The sequence below is a fragment of the Cupressus sempervirens genome, chromosome 11, assembly GCF_028749045.1.
Source record: "Cupressus sempervirens isolate cs-2001-9-10 chromosome 11, ASM2874904v1, whole genome shotgun sequence".
NCBI lineage: Eukaryota > Viridiplantae > Streptophyta > Pinopsida > Cupressales > Cupressaceae > Cupressus > Cupressus sempervirens.
In genome coordinates this window covers 855493514-855511530 of record NC_143128.1, presented here as the reverse complement: position 1 = coordinate 855511530, position 18017 = coordinate 855493514, and the positions used below count along the sequence as shown (strand labels likewise).

General features: G+C 37.0%; 1 protein-coding gene across 2 annotated transcripts in view; it reads left to right on the top strand.

Moving 5' to 3' along the window:
• LOC149532219 (uncharacterized) overlaps positions 1 to 16443 on the top strand; it is a 41215-nt gene extending 24772 nt beyond the window's left edge. Inside the window, exons 2-4 of one of the 2 annotated variants that reach the window (XR_016358637.1) lie at positions 15025 to 15576; positions 15723 to 16108; positions 16239 to 16443. Coding sequence is in view for 1 of the 2 variants with exons in the window: in XM_089809523.1 (XP_089665649.1) it covers positions 15025 to 15576; positions 15723 to 15833 (663 nt within the window). In the remaining variant the exon portion in view is untranslated. Of the gene's footprint in view, positions 1 to 15024; positions 15577 to 15722 lie in introns of both variants that reach the window. The other variant, XM_089809523.1, reaches the window with a different exon arrangement.
• Positions 16444 to 18017: the final 1574 nt, after the last annotated feature.

The following is an 18017-nucleotide window of genomic DNA, read 5'->3' as shown; positions in this document are numbered from 1 at the left end:
CAATAGTTGATTTTAGAATAAGAAACCAAAAGCTTATCTCATTTCATTTCTTTGCACCAAGAACATGATTAAGATTTTCGATTTCAGAGACAAAAACTGTACATACTTTCCAAAATTTATCTCTTGATCAAAATTTTCAGCATAGTGTTCCCTTATTCTAAAGCCAAAAGTCTTCTCCCCTGTTGTAGCAGCTGTAGAACTTCTCGACTGGAAAAGAAGAACCCCCTTACGATAGTTTTCTCCCATTATATAAATTTTGCCAAGAAGTTGGACAACTACTCTAACTTACTTCTTACTGAACTTCTATTGCCTTACATCACTTTTACTCCCATGATAAGTGCAATATTCATTTTGCACTTTACAATAATATTAATTCTTAAAGAATTAATATATTTTATATTTATCAACTTGCCCATTATTATGCATTTAGAAATGATAATATTTAATCTTTTTAAAGAATTAAATATTATAAAATGCAAAATAATTTATAAATGATAACCTTTAAAAGCTTACCATTTTTTTAAATTGTGACATGAGAAAAATTTAGGGTTGCAAAACTTTAGATAACATTGGCTCTTTCTGGGGACTGCACTCTGTGCCAAGGTGCAGAGAACTCCAAAATCTCTGTCTGCTACTGTCCAATGCCATCCATTGGGTGTAGAGTCACTTATCACTATAAATCTGAACCTCTACTGAATATTGCAATAAAACTTCTTACCAATATCTCTAGCTTTTGCTATTCAATGGATGTTGCTCCTTACACTATAACCAATATGCTTCAACTCATCCCCATAGCTCATGTGTTTTGAAATGAATGCAGCTGCAAACTTAATATCTGCTACAATATCATTTTCTTATGTATTTTGCAGGGACAAAACTAGGATCTTCAAGACAGCTTAAGGGTTCTCAATAAAAGTTGTGCCATAGATTGAGCAGATCATGTAAGTCCCAATGGGTTTATATGGGCTATATATTCTTCTCTAGGGCACTTTACATTCCGCGAGGACCATTTGTGGAATTATATCATGTTTGGAAACCACATGACAAAAATTTCATGAACAATCTCCGCGACGACAAATTGATCCTGTAAGAATAGTCTCTCTGATCAGAGGAGAACCAAACGGAATGCAATTAGCAAAAATTGTCTCTATCTTTTTCCCAGAACTCAAATCATAGCAATAGTTGCAATTGAATCAACTATAAAGTGGCCAACAAATATAATCTTCTTTGCTTCAAAAATGTGTTCATCTGGGCTTCCAAGTTTGAATTTTTGAGAACATACAAGAACATACTGAGAACTCCTTTGCACTGTAGAATACTAGAAGACGAGGTATCAAACCTAATTCTCAAAATTCCCAGACATTATGTTGTATTTCTTGTTCGCCAGCAATACCTAAAATAGGTACAAGGTTGACGCAAACCAAACAAAGGTTTCCAGAGCTAACACAATGAGAGAGCTCATGCAAAAAACTGGCATTGGTTCAATGTCTTAATATCTTCAACAGCTCTGTCTAGCTTGATGATACGTATATCAGTAATTCATGTTCTTTCCTCTCCATGAATGAGAGCTAAATGCCCAGTCCTTCCTTGAATAACAAATGTAAAATTTGGAACCTGCCAGATAGTCTTTATTGAGTGGTCTCCCCCTTGTTCATTTTTCAATAACAAACTATTAAATTTTTCAAGTGGTAATATCACTGCTGAGCTTGCTCATTTCATGGACACGTCGAGAAGCATGTACTGCATGCGTTCCTTTGATGAAGTGGACCATCATGATTCATAATCCGGCCCAACATCTATGACCCAGCCTCATACTCCTGTTTATTGATATATATTTCAAGAGTATCCATCAGTTGTTCAATGTTCAGTGTCGGGTAACTTTGAAGCAACGCACCAATATCAACCTTGACGGTTTTACACTCCACTGTACATTCTCATGATCCTGTCTAGCTGGTTCTCTCTTGCTGTCGCATATTGTAGTAGCTATATGCCATACGAGAATGGCTTCTTCCAGTCTGTCATGCAATCTGATGTTTGATTCCTGTCCAAGCAAATCTTCATCAAAGTAGTAAATTTGATTTCTGCACGCCTGATATCATCATACAGATCCTTTCACCCTGCTTACAACATCCTCCAAACTTGTGGGATGAATGGCTAAGACATTCTCCAAATCCTAAAAATTCCTCCAAAAGAATATCTTCAGGCACCAATCAAATTGGTTTTTATATTCATTTCGGAAAATTCTAATTGGCTCAAAGAAGCTCGTTCTTAAGCTTTTGGTAATTGAGTACCAAAGTCGTTAATTTCAAAATGTATTAAATAATATCATTTTCGAATAATCCCACAAATCTGCTTATATGCATCGTGATGGCCAAAATAATCAAGAGGCAGATTGCTCTAGCTTCCATTGTCATTGGGGAGTGCAGGATAAGCAGCAGGCACTTGTGATTGTGATGGTTGCTCCTTAAATGCACCATTGCAGAACTTGCTTCCAATCACATACAATTTTAGCAGGTTCCTTTCCAATCACATATAATTTTAGTAGGTTTCGCGTGCTGCTCCATTTTGCTATCCCATATCCACTGTGTAAATCATCATAGCCGCAACTACTGCCTTCATCATTGAAGAATTCCTTCATAAAGAGAGGGCCTACACTCTATGACAGGAGAGCTACTAATCACGAACATCTTATCAAGGATCAAATTCTGTGTTCTTTGGTATATGCATCAACAAGTGACCATAACCCTAAAATAAAATCACATGTCCATGCAGTGTGTTTGAAGTCCAAGCATCTATCTCCGATCTAATGTCCCTTACCGTCAAATGAAAAGGTATCATTATAGCCAACTGCCGCAAAATCTGATCCATGATCCATGACTTAATAGAGAATACTTCCAAGTTTACAGCCAATAGGAATACTCCTTTTTATAAATTTTTTTTTTTTTTTTTTTTTACCATAGTCTAGCATCAAATATTTGTTGCATTTAGTCTTTGATTGAAACTATTGCAACTGTGGAATATTAGTCTTTTAGTCACCATGCTTGCATCATCAGGCCTTTGGAAATAGAGTCCACATATTCACCAACTTTAAAATGAAAGTAACTTCACCATGAATCCTTTCTTTTTTGAAAACCCTAACTTCTTGAAATAAAACTGCAAAAATATTGAGAGCCTTTGCACTTCCACATTGTCGGGTGTCATTCACTATGTTATCATTGTGTTTCCACATATGGCCCGCAAGAAATATAAATAAATTTCAAACAAGGAAAGAACCTTACAATATAGATAATGAAACTAGATGAGCATGGGATATGATCAATCAATGGGAGGGCCTTTATTTCTTGAAACTTCTCAACATATGGATTAACTTGAGGAGAGGGGAAAGATTCAAGATGATGCAACTTATTGAAGGGAAACACCAACCTAAACAAAAATAAACACAAGCCAAAATTTGCAAAAAGGAAATGGTTATTTACAATGAAGAGGGGAAAACCCTGAAAACTTAGATGTGACCACTTACAGGCTGGGAAAAGTATGAGCCTCTTCGAACCAATTCTTGATAGAATGGAAGAATGCATTGCATACAGGTGAGAAACATGGCCAATGTGATATTAAACTCATGAATGGAAAATGAATGCAGAGGAGGGAAAATAAATATAGATTCAAGATTTTCTTCCACATTTCTCGAATCAATATTATCTTTTAAAAAGATAGATGGAATATCAACTATTTTTTTTCATACCTTGAGTCCTTCTATTTTTGGGTTGTCCATGTGACTTTTCCTCCGCAAATTGCTGCATTGATTTCTGAAAAAGAAGATAGTGAAAAAGATTTGTGGGAAGCTGAAAGATATGTAAATCTTTTTCTTCCTCTTGATTGTTCACTGAGTCCTCTTCAAAAGCATTTTCTTGTCTATGCATCACTTCATCAATTTCTTTTTCTTCAAACATTTCATCTTCCTTTTCTACTTCTGGGAAATCATTTGATGCTTTAGGCTGTAGTAATAATTTATTAGTCTCCAAGAGATCAAACAAGAAATGCTCATAGGAAAAGCTATCCAAACCTTCCCAAACAACATCATTTGGTGGAGAGTCGTCAGGAGTCTCAAATACAAAAGAATCAAATTCTGAAATTTGAAAATCTCCTAATAAATTTTCATTTGATCTTTCAACCTCTAGTCTTTGTTCAATAGGAGATATATCAAGGTCAATCAATGAGTTAGTTGACTGTGAAGCATGTTCATCATCATAATCAACATGTAGATGGTAGGCTCCAGCTACACTACAGGAAGTACTTTCACTCAGCGAAGGGACTTGAAGATCTTTATCATTGAAAACTGTTAGACTCTGATAAATAGGAGGTGTTGATTTAATTGTTTTGAGAATAAGCCTTTTCTGTTTAGGCTTTTGCTTCAGATTATTCTTTTGTTCATAGAGATAAATTCCTTCCTCTATAATTTCTTTACACTTCATTCCACTTAAAATCATGTCATCTTCTAAACTAATAGCCTCCTTTTGTGCATCTTGCAATCTTTGCACTTTTAAACAAAGAAGCAAGAATTTAATTTCTGTTTGCATGGCAGCAATGAAAACACACAACTGATTATTTTCAGTTGGTTGGCTAGTTAGGGGTATCTTACTAACACTTATATTGAATCTATCAACAAAATCTCTAATGGCTTCCCCTTCTTTGATCTTGATTTGAAAGAAATTAAAATAACATCTTAGCAACATCAACCACATGCATAAACCTTTGTAGGAATTTTACCTCAAGATCATTCCAGCAAGTGATGCAACTATCAAGTAAATTCTGGAACCAATCTGCTGCACTTCCAATGAGGCTTGCAACAAATAATCTAACAAAGACATTCTCCTCCTGTACACCAAGAATCCCACAGACAACTGTAATTGCTTTAATATGATCATCAGGGTCTTGATTTGCATCACCAGAAAACTTTGGGAGATATTCTAATGAATTCTTAGGTAAGGCTGAGTATTGAGATAAAGAAAACGGCCCAATCTGAGCCCCCCATGGAAGGGATGCAACCAAAGCCATAACACCACAATTCTTTCACCACAATCAATTAGAGTCGCCAACCTCCATCCTCGGGGAGGTAACCTTCAGATTTCCAAGAAAAGAAAAGCACTGGAACTTGCTTTCTTCCTCAGCAGAGTCGCCAAAAATCTGTTGGTAAACAGATTTGTCACCTAGAAAATATACGATTTGGCCCAATGGAATATGTGGCAAATTGATGTCTCCAACAGTTGGATAGGCCCTTAGTATGTGGCCTTCCTCTGCGTTTAGAGAGGCAGCTCCCTCATATGATATGACTTTTAAAGGATTTTTTGAATAAATAATCTAAAACTTTAAAGATTGATAGAAAGTTGTTTAGGACATATTCTCCCAGCTCATCTGGCCAAGGTAGGAAAATCAACATTTTATATTGGCCCAAGCTCACTAGAGCCTTTCCTTATTGAGGCTTTTACCCCTCCCTTGATTGCCACATTTTATTCACTTTGCCAGGTTCTGGGTTCTCTATCCTAGCACAGTTATGCCACCGACATATATGTATATGGCAATCCAGATCCAACATCCCGGTTTCACAATGATCTATGATTTTACCCCATTACTAGCAGAGAAAATAATTGAGGGTTTGTAGGAAATAAAAAGGGGTGAGAAGAAGTCCAATTTCTTCTTGTATTCACTACAAATGCATGTGTTCCTGCACAAAAGTGCTAATTTCTTTTGGGAGACTATGAATATGATAAGAACAGTTGATGGTGACGAGATGCCAGTGCAGGTTTGGAGCCAGTCATGCATTATTTGGCGACTGTTTTGCTTCAAGATTGAGGCCTAGGCTAATAGTTAATCTACCTAGGATCCCAGGGCAGCTACATGATTTCTTGAGGCCCAAGGAGAGGGTTCCTGATTTGAAGATTGAGCATAATTGGGGTGACGTGATTCCCTATTCTGTCAGTACAGTTCTGAGAGTTTATGTTTTTCAGGGAAAACCATGTGTTGCCATATAATGTACCATTGAGATTGGGATTTGCAGAAGTAATATGGCAGATTGGTTGTATTCAAGATAATGATTTATCTGGAAAAATTAAAGGCACCTTCTTCCATGATTTTACAATTATTCCACATTTTGTGATTGCAGAAGGATAATGGGTTCATTTGGATAAGTTTATTTTTCCATGTCACTTGGGGGTCAGCTCAGTGAGACGCAATGATCTAGAGGGGTTCTAGAACATGTTAAGAGCCAGAATCAAAGGATCTGTGCTTCCCCATGAGTTAAATTATTCAGAGGATCTTATTAGAAATGAAATTGGCGAGGATGCACAAGAGGACAGAAAAGGGAAATGGATTGCATATAGGAAACTTTGGAATGTTATTTAAAAGGTGGATCCAAATTATGATCCTTTGAAGGCCTTCAATCTTTTCTCTGTGAAAATGAATATTTTGGTGAACCATTTTGGGGAGATCGTGATCACTTTGAAAGAGAAAAGAGATAAATTGGAGTCAGCTGATAACATGCAGGAGATGCAGAAAATTCTACATACACCCATTCCATTGCTTCAAACGAAAATGAAATCGTCAAGGGCAGTTTCTCCACCACCCCAAGGAAAAGATAGGAAGGTCGAGGAAAGACCTGCAACTATTCCTCCAAAAAATGAAAAGCTATGTAATAAATTGAGCGGTGAAGATGTCAATGATGATGATGACAGTGATGAGGAGAGGAGGAGAAGACAATCAGATAATGAAGTATGAGAAACCTCCTGAACCTCAGCTTAAATCAAATAAGAAAGTGAAGATCGTTGATGTTGAGGATGAACCGCTCAGATGCTACTTACCATCTCCTCCACCTCCATCACCTCCAATGCAGATAGGAAAAGGAACAACCACTAGAGCAGTTTGAGATGCAAACTGAGGAACAAGCTGCAGAGGAGGAGGATGAACTGACCAAGAATTGCAGATAGGCATGCCTGCAGTACCAAGATCACCTGAGTTTGACTACACCTCAATGGATATTCAGGGGAGAGTGTTCAGAGATGCAAGAAAACAGGCATACGAGGAATTTCTTGAGAATGAAAGTTTTGTGAAGAGCCAGGCATTTTTACAATTAGTGTGGAGAGCGAAAATTGATGAATACAAAAGGAGATGTGAAGAAAGACAGGCCCGACAGCCTGATAAAAGTGATCAAGAGAATGAAGAGGAAATAAATATTGAAATAATGGAAGAATCCAATACCATCACCGCTGTAGGGGGGAAGAAAATTGTAAATCAGGCAGGGCTTTTGATTTTTCCTGAATGGAACATTTTAGATGCTATTGCTTTCGATACTGCAAGGAAAAACAAACAATTGTATGGTTCTACAGAGGAGACAAATCTTGCACTAAGGGAATGTGCTTCCAGCCATGATTATGCTACACTGGCTATTTGGTCACTGTCCCCGAGGGAGAGAAAACTAAACATTGAAGATATCAATCCAAATGTGAGGGGAAGCCTCATCATAAAGAGAGATGGAGATATATCTGGTGTTGGGGCATCAAACTTGGTTATAGAAACTGCCAAATTGTCACAAGTGGTTGCCAAGGAGGAAGCTGAGAAGTGAGCATACAAAAGAAAATATCAACATCTTTTTGGGGAATACAACAAGACGCATCAGCTGTATATTGAGTTGCAAACAAGGGTGCAACTTTTTGGAGCAAAGAATAGCAGAGTTGATTTCTGGAGCTCCTGCAGTTGCTTCTGTGCCTTCAACATCTGGTGCACCCCCTACCATTTTTATTGTGGCAGCTCCCAAATCCCCCGTTGGGGTTACTCTTCCTGTTTTGACAGTTCAGCCAATAATTGAAGAGCTAACTTGCTCTGTAGACCCAACAAAAGCTCAAATGATGGAAAAAATAAAAGAGTTGGAGGGTAAGATTGTAGAGACAGAGCAGAGCTCTTCAAATCAAAAGGATATTGTCAGCTCAGTTTCAACTCATCTAAATGAGAAAGTAGATAGCAAGTTGGCAAGTGTTCATTCTTTTTACTCTTTATTATTTTAGGTTGTTAAGAGTTTTGGAAGAGATAGGGAAATGGCTGCACCATTGTTTGCAAAATGGATGCAGAGGGAAAATGATTTAAAAATAACATATGTCACTTCCAAATTTCATGCTGAGAGACCACAGGCACTTCAACTAACCCATTTGTTGGTTAAATGTATTCAGATGTTACCTGAGAATATTGAGAGGAGGATCAGAGAATCGATTCACAGTTTTAATGGGATGCATGATATATTTCTGCTAGAAACAATGGAAGTGTGAGGCCATTGCAGTTATCGAAATAACAGGTAGAGCAGATCATCAGTTCTCAAGTTGATCAAATTTGTGAAGATTTTGATACAGTGGTACTGGAAAGCAGCATAGATAAAATTATAAGCACTGCCACATTCTTTGAAGCCTTTGAGGAGGCCAGCCAAGTAGCCGTCAAGTAAGACCCTTTACAAACCAAAAGCTGATGAGGTCATGGGCTTTAATTGGCCAAAAGATGAGAAATATGCTGAGTGGGTTAAGATATACTTGAATGAATATTGAAGAGGCAACCAGTCAGCTACTTAACTGTTTGATGTGATGTCATAATGGTTTGATGTGATGTAATAGCGGTTATCTTTGGACATGAGCTTGCAATAACAAAGGGTCCACCACTTGCTTCTTCAACAATTGCAAATCAGGGAAGAGTACGAGGAATATTTGATTAATCAGTTGGGTTGCAGTTTTGTCTAATTCAAGGTTGCTCAGATGTAACTTTTGACATTTTGTAACAAGAATCAAATTTTTCATATGAAAATATGACGTGTCATCTCTGGCCTGAAGCTTGTTTGCTCCGTATTTCTATACAGGGAATTCACGGCCATGAGTTAGTGGTTCCACATTCTCTACATTTTTCATCAGAGTCTAGGTCTTAATAGTAAGTCTAGGGTGAATGAGAATTTTGTAAAGTTCTTACAAAGTGATAGAAAGGATCTCATGTCTAGTTTTTTCAGGTTTTGAACAAATGAGTATAAGATTGTTGTATGACAGCAATAACATTTGAATTTGATAGAAATATAGTTCAGACTAAATTCTCTCCAGTGAACAATTCTATTGCATTTTGGATGAAATGAACCAATGGTTTTTCAAATTCAGTGCACCGTTGTGGTGTGTGTGATTTCTATTTTATGCTTTAGTTTAAGGGATTAATTAAATGCCTGGATATAATTATAGATTGATAGGGTTTTGCAGGGATTCTATTAAGTAGTTTGAGTTTGGATTATTGATAAGATATATTGTAATACAACATATTCTCAGATCATGTTATTATGTGAAATTCCGTCGTAGTTCATTTTATGAATTCAAGCGCACAATGGAATCAGGCACTGATCATGGGTTGTAGTTGTCTTTACCAGTCAGTTTATGTTCAATTTCATCTGAAGCTTGCTATAAAAATATCTTTCTATTTTATGTATGTTGTAGTTATCTCATGCTCCAATTGGTTGAGGATCACTGGGAATTAGCCATTCTTCAGCATTCTCCCTTTCTGTTGAGTTTCTTGACGAGTTAATCTGCTTTGTTTTAATGCTATTCACGAGTATGGTGCAGAGGTTGTAAATGCATTAAGGGATCATCCCCCTGGGTATTGTAGAGCCCAAACTGTACGAGTTATAATTGTCTTGTCAGTTGGTCAAAGTCCAGATAATTATCAAGTATTGGAGTTGGCTTCCCCACAGGTAACTAACTAATCAGCTCGGTTTCTACTTTCTAGTGTAAACCCCATTCTGGGAATCAACAGAAGACTCCCTACATAGCTGGAAATTATTCCTCCCCTTGCTGATCTATCTACTGTGCACAGGTCTGAATCTGCTGCTATCAATGTTCACCGTCACTGTGAGAACACTAATTGAGCAACTCAAGGTAAAAACTTTGGTTCCCTTTTGGGAGAAAAGTGTCCTCCATTAATCCAAGTCTCCCAAAACATACCAAAATATCTACAACTTGTGAATCTGTGAAAACATACTAAAGTAACACTGTCCCTGATGAAATGGTACTGAATGCTGATATGCTTAGAGTGATTTTGAAACACTGGATTCTCTTAGAGCTAATGCAATCTAATGATCAGTATGATTGATTACTTTTTCTATCAACTTGAGAAGCCAGATAACCACACAACTAGGAGATGAGGCTGCCATGTACTTTGCCTCTGCTGAACTTAATGCCACTGCTGCCTCCTTCTTACTGAATAAAGATACCATGGCCGACTTTAAGATGAAACAAAAACTTGGAATGCTCTTCTTAGTTCTAGTATCACCTGTCAAATTTAAATTTACAAAGTCATACAACATCAGCCCTGCATCTCGAGCATACCTCAATCCCTGATAAAGTGTGCCATTCGAGAACCAATACACATGCATTGCAGCAGTCTGGTGAATTTGTCTTGGGTCATCCATGAATTTTCTGAGCGTATTCATGACAAAGTAAAATACCAAGTTGAGTATTCACCAAATACATGGCGGGACCTGTCAATTGCTTCTACATCAAAGGATCCACCAACTTGAAATCTAATTCCCTAATAAACTTCATCTTTGGAAACATGAGAGTGGATGGGGGCTGAGAAGCCTTTGTTTGAATTTTCTTTTGAATCTCTACAGTATACTTCGATTAATCAAGGAATACCTCATCTATATTGAGCCCACATCTTAAGGCCTAAAATGTAGTTAATGCACAAGGCTGAAGTCTTTCATATCAAACTTAGGACCAACTACCCCTTGCACCATGCTGTGTCGGCTTCTCATTGCTATTTATAAGGATCAGAGCACCCACATACATTACCAAAACTAACGAATCAGATTTATCATGCAAATAGTAAAGCTTAGGATTTACAGTTGTTTTGGTGAATTTCATATTCAAAAAGTTTCCATCAATCCATGGGTACCAAGCGTGCTGTGATTGCTTCAGCTATACAGTGCTTTCATCAACTTTCCTTAAATAGTCTCTCTTTCATGCAGCTCAAACGCCCTAGGTTGATTGATGCATGCTTCTCCTCTTTTTTGCCATTTAGAAAAGTTGTCTGTGTGTCCATCTGACATAAAAGGCCAATCGAAATAAGATGGAAAAAATTATTGTCTTTCTAGAAGTTATCTTACAACCACAAAAAAGGTCTTGTCACAGTTAACTCCTCTTTGGGAGAACCCTTGTTCAACAAATGTAGCCTTGTACCTCTCAATACTTATGTCTGGTTCATGCTTCATCTTGCCTGGCAACTTGGAATCAATCGTTGACTACTCTTTTGGTGTTGACACAATATCTCAGTCCTCATTCTGCATAATGGAGTGATACTTTGTCATTGCATCTTGTGACTCCTACTATGTATTTGTCTCCCTAAAATGGGAAGGTCCTGCACCAGTGATGGAAGACCATAATGAAACATAATTTAAAAGCTTATTAAGAGGATGACTCACCTGAAATAAAAATGTCTGTTGCTCTTACTTGTTTTGGTGCCTCTTACATTGTCTAAGTAAGGCATCTAGTTTTTCTAGCTATACTAGAATGTAATGATGCATCTCTTCTCATATTCAAACCTAGTTGAATTACATTTTTAATTACTGTATGTAGTACTTCACAGATCAGCACCTGGGGCAGAATCCTGGTAACCTTTCTTAACCTCCAAAGGACACTCCGAGACGTAGAGGGCAGAGCATCTTCATTGAACTTGATGCCTTGTCTCACTACCATCTTATATTTAATGAAATGTAAATCTTTTCAGTCTTGTAGAGCTCATTATATAAGTCAATCCATCAAGTGGGAGGGCTCAAGTGTTGTCCTTGTCTCCTCTAATGCATGAATGAAGACAGGACTTCAAGCACCTGAAAATGAGAAACATCAATTTTCTTCCTATGAAAGTTTCCTTTAGAATCTTGTCCAACAAACTGCAATTGAGAGTGTAAACAACACAATTGCATGCTTTTGCCTAAAGAAAGGTGGGTAGTCTAGGCCATGGATCATGGTCTTTTTTTGTCTCTATAGTGGATTTGTACCTCCTCTTTGCAGCCCCATTTTAATGAGGACTAGCGAACACCCTCTTGAGCTTTGCATCTAGACAAAAGGTGTCAAAGTTCTTGCATCCATTTTTAGATCTCTAAGGTCTCATCTCTGGTTTTCATGAATTGAATCCAGGATTTACTAGAAGAATCATTGATAAATGAAACATATTTGGATAAATCTAATTAAGAATCCTACTTGATCCACATTCACTACTAGGGAAAGTGATCTTGGTATGCTTGTCAAGTGCTTAACTCTTGCACTCTCATCTCCTTGATCTTGAATTTTGGCAATGCCTGCAGAATGCCTTTTATGAGAGGCAGTGCTCTACAGTCCAGGTGGCCAATGCTCGTGCCAAAGTTTGTATAGCTGGTGACAATTAAGCACTAGGGTTGCATGTGTGATTAGATTAGAAAGTGAGCTACAAAAGCCACCATTCTACATTTATCTGGCTAAAACTCAGCAATATTGTTTTCTACAATATCTAATAATGACATTGATTTACAAACTCAACCACACTAGATGCTTGTTCTTAGTTTACTCAAGAACATATGAGATATCATGGAGGTCAAGAACATCACTTGAAGACATATAGAACAAAACAAACTGTCTTTGTATCTAGATATGTGACGTAATCAGTGACCTCCACCTGTACACAGTCGATTGTTCCGGAATTTTGTGAAAGGCTTCTCGTTGAATGCCATGGCGTAATGCTCCATTACCTACATACTGCTTTAAGATAGAAATGTTATTTGGTGGATAGATATGACACCACAGAGAAGGCTGTCTCAAGATTGGATAAAAGCTCATCCACTGCTGAAGCTTCTGCACTCTCTGCAAACAGCTTTTGTTGCTCTTGCCCTTCCCTTCTTCTCAGGACATTGAGAAGTATAGTTGTCATGCTTGTGGCATTCGAAACACTTGATATGGCTAAAGTACTTATTCCCTTGTTGAGAACCAAAATCATCCTTTCCACCCTTGACCTATGGTACACCATGCTTTAAAGACAGGCAATGCAGGGTACAGAGGGATGCATTTCTAGGATGTTAGGGGAAGGGAAGCATTTTACTCATGGATTGCAGGGGAAAGCAATTCAAGTAAAACTTAAAAAAGATATAGGAAATGTTGATTAGTTATTAAAAAGGCATTATCATATACTTCATATATTTTATAAGTTTAGATATAGCATAAATTCAAACAAACAGATCCCAAGATGCAGATAACCCTTTTAGTCTGGTATCCTCCTGGATGAAATAATTTTAAAGCTTCTCAAAAGTTGAAAACTCCTCATGAAAATACCTCCAAAAAGAATCCCAACATGTTGCTAACTATTTATAGCACAATGAGCCCCAGTTCATCCACACCTGCACTTTCATAGTAGCATATCACTCGTGTGGTATTGAGCCTGTATCTTGCAGAAGTGGTCACAGTTTGGCACCATACATTTCCTTCACTGTTTTCTTCTCGATGATTGGGGTATCAAATCTTCATTGAATCTAGGATGAGTTTCTTTTCCTTGGCTGAATTTTTTTGTTCTGTTTGTCCAACTGAAGGATTGGTAGGAGCTTCAATCATCATCTTCCTGAAACTTCAAAGGTCATTCTCTAGCAGCATCTATAATCTGCATTTCCAAAGTGTAAAGTTCGAAGCACCCTCTAGATTGTCACACCCTTCGAGAATAAGGCTAGTTGAATGTGCAACTCTTGGAACATACCAAAACCAAATAGGTCAACTGGAAATAACTATGATCCACATCCTCTCGCAAGTCTGGATCATTTTAATCATAAAAGTAAGGAATCATACTTGCTGAAATCCTCTGACAGTTTTCTCTTACAGGGAGAGCCCCCTCCATACATGGATCTCAATGATATGAGGTTATATGCTTGGATACCATGAACTACAGTAGCTTCCACACTCAGGAAATATAGTTGACAAAAATCTAGTCCTACCTACAAAATACTTATATTGAATAGTCCAATGGAAATAGCAAATTTGAGTACTATAATTGACAGAGACATACTATTGAAAATAGAAGCAGCAAATTTTCTTAAATCTGAATCATCAAATTATTAAAACTGAAAAGAAATACACTGCACTATGAAATTTTACTTTTACCATAGGGTCTCTATAAGCATAATGATTAAAATTAGAATACGTGCCATTAAATACACTAGTGCAACATGAATCTAACCAACCAAAACAAGATTAGTCAAATAAAGTTCCAAGCTGGCTTATAACTAAACAATCAATTAGTCTGACTAATCAATCAACCTGGTCCATCAGCTAATAACTCCTAATCGAAGTAGTGAAGAGTAAGTTACATCGACAAATCAATTATGTCTAAAAAATTAACTAGTGCTAATCTTAAAGGCGACTTCCTACATTTCTGGTATTATTTTCCGATGCAATTTTGTCCTCTCGAAGCTGAAATCTCTGCTGCGCACAGGTCTGGATCTGTTTGTTATAACTTATAACTGTGGTGCCATCACTGTGAGAACACTAAAAGAGAACTCAAGGTAAAAACTTGAGCAGTAGGTACATATTATAGCTTTTGGCCAGGATTCCATCTGCCATTTGAGAATTAATCATTATTTATGGACAACTTGGGTCATAAAAAATGGAGAAATAATTCCGTCATTGTGATCAACATTTAAACTGTCAAAAACTTAGAATCTGCTATAAAGTTTTATCATAAATTATAATAATGGAAATCTCCTTATAGGTTTGTTATTTGATGTATAACTATACACTTCATGCATAGAAGGTGGCATTGATCTGCATTTTGAACTTGCATCTTGGGTTTTGATCATTGCAACCCTTAAAGTTTCCATTTTGTGTATCTCATTTATTTCTTCAAGTTCGATCATTAAGTTATTGTATTTATTTCTTGTCATGTTTTATAAGTGGGATGTCCAAGTTTCATTGTTAACCTATATTATTTACTTGTGGCCATTTTTAACAGTGGGATATTCGAGGCAATGCACATGGGCTTTTGTCTGCTCATCCAGTTACCCCATTTGTATCCTTCCACCATGTGGAAGCAATTGATCCCATTTTCCCTCATCATAATTCAATGGATGGCTTGAGACTTTTCATGAAAGCAATGAGGACAGATCCTGGTACCTTCTTACAGCGATCAATTTGCTATGATCATAGAGAGAAGCTGACTTTTTCTGTTTCATTGGGCTATGTTGTTCAAGTATTTCCAAAAATTGTACTTCCCCGAGAACTAGAACGCTCTGAGCGCACTTATACAGCATGGAACAAATTAGACACTAGCATTGAATTTGATTTTGATACTAGAACACAACAGAGATCTTATTGCAAAATGCCATTCCTTTTCTTTTTGGAGGATATGCATAAAGCAGGAAACATGACTTCAAGCATCTACACTAGAGACAAGGGAAGAGATAATTTGAAAAGAAGGGGCATTTGCTTCTCGAGGGCTCTACCCCAGGATAAAGTACAGAAGATCCATGTTGTCAGCAAACCCATAGACGACTATTGGCATTTGGTATGGTTCTCAATATTAGAACTGACCTTTTCCTTAAGTTGTGGCATAAAGTTACTTTTGGTGTCATTCTTTTTATTCAGATTTTGGTATATTTACTAAGAGGCATGCTAATATATGTTTGTAAATCATTTGTTATAATGCATCAGATGCCAAGAAGACAATGTTGTCGGTTGACAGAAACAAAGGATAAAGTTCTAGAACTAATGGTTGGTCCATGTGAGCAAAGACGGATTAGCTCTGCTTTGGCATTTGCTTGAACTAAATTTGGCATTAACTTAAGATGTGCAGATGTCATTCCATTGAAGGAAAACTATTTTTCTATGAAGTATTGAGGATCTTTGTGCGTTCGTATGACCCAAGCATTATTGTTCAAGAGGATCCATTTTCTATTCAGTGTGGCTCAATTTGATGATCTGGCTCATTGGCGATGGGTTTCTTCAATAAGATAACATCCACTACTGTTATCTTTTTTGGCCATCGGCACCTGGTCCCTGTTGTGCATCTACATCCCGGGTGGAGAGAATTATTTCCTGTATGAGTCATCGAATGCATTGAGCACACCATTTTGTGCTCAATTCTGAAATTTTAGTTGAATTGATTCTTTGCTTCCCCTTTTTATCTGGGGAATACGTTTCTTATGTACATTTAATTCATATATGCAGTTGCTGAGAAGGGCAATTGCCGGCCACAAACGTACTGAGGAGATGTAATTCTAGAGGGAAATTTCCTTGGTGAGCGATAAGTCATATATCTTTCCCGAGAAACACTTATTTGTAATCATGCTTGCAGCTGTAGATTAACTGCATTGCTGACTAGACTTTTTCTTTTTGACTAACGTGAATTGCAAGTCCTATATTTTTAGGGGAATGTAATTTTAACAGTTTTCTGATAGAAGAAAGGTGCAGAGTCAGGAACAGTAGTTTACATAGCAATCCAAAGATGAAAGTAAAAGCTAACTGTTTCAGGAGAATTTAATCGAGGTTGTAAGAACAACAGTGGTAGCAACTAGCAAGTGTTGTTGTTGAGGGGGCAACCCCTAGTGCGCACAGATATGGATAGGCTTGAAATCGTGGGTCACTCCCATGGTCTCGGGTTCGATTCCGCCTCCGGTCTTTCTGGTGAGAGTAGTTGTGGTTTTTGCACTAATTCTCCTCAGATAGCCCATGAAAATATATTAGCACTAGAAGTAGAAGAGGAGGCTCACAATTGTAGGGCAAAGCGAGGGAATAGCTTCAAGTTTTGGTGTTCAAAGTGTGAGGCATCCATATGGGCATGATGAATGATGCACAACTTGTAGAAGGTGAAAGGCACTGGAGATGAGTGGAAAACCGATGGAGCGGATGTTCAACTTGCAATTTTTTAATAAATGCGAAGTTACAGGTGATTGGCAAGGAGACTATGGGGGTGTGGGAGGCCTCAATCCAATGCTACTTCGCATTGTTAATTAGTTGAAGGCCCACCAGGTGGAGTTCGGATGAATTTCTTAATATTGATGAGGTCATGAGCTCTAGAAATTTCCTTTTTCATTCCTTTTGATCCATAGGTTGCACATAACACACTTGTTATTTATATTTTTTATTTTTAGAAATTATAGAATATATTATTTCATTCCTTTTGATCCATAGCTTGCACATAACACTTTTGTTATTCATACTTTTTATTTTTAGAAATTATAGAATATATTAATTTTTTTTATAAACTTATAATTATTTTATTTTATTGAATCAATGTATAGAAAAAATCATATTAAAGAATAAATAAAATAGTTGTGTTCTAATGATAGTTTAACTATAGCATTCTGCAAGTTTGTGAATAAGGAGCTCGTTTCGGATTTTTCCCTTTAGTTTGTCTTGCAGGCGGAGGCAGTAGTAGGAAAGTTTAGTTTGAAGTTCATTTTTTGGGTGGTCATAGGAGGCCTAGTTTAGTGATCCTGTGCTTGGTATAGATCATTTTCATTTACTTCGATTCATAATTGACCACAAAGATTTTTAGTCTATGGTCTTGGAGAAAATCATTTAAAAAAATAAAAAACAAACACTAGCACGTGATCTAAACAACATAAAAAATAAATGATGTTTTGGTATTAGGGACAAATCCAAAAAATATTGCATGTTTTTTTTTTGGGTTGGATTCTTTTAATAGTAAGAAGGTTTTCAAAGGGTTTTTAATTGGAAATTATTATTAGGATTCAATTGTATAGTTTTATGAGTCAAATTTATTGACCAAGTTTCATGAGTAGTGGTTCACATGAACCCATCTTTAATGAGAAAGAATGAAACATTTAACACTCATTGGATAGGTGATGTTTATAGAGGTGAAACAATGAGATTTTTTGGGAGGTCACCCATCTTGGTACTATTCTAGCTCAAGTGCACTTAATTACACGATTTCCTTAATGATTAAATCCACTCTATTTGCATCCCTATTTGCAAAATGAAAAG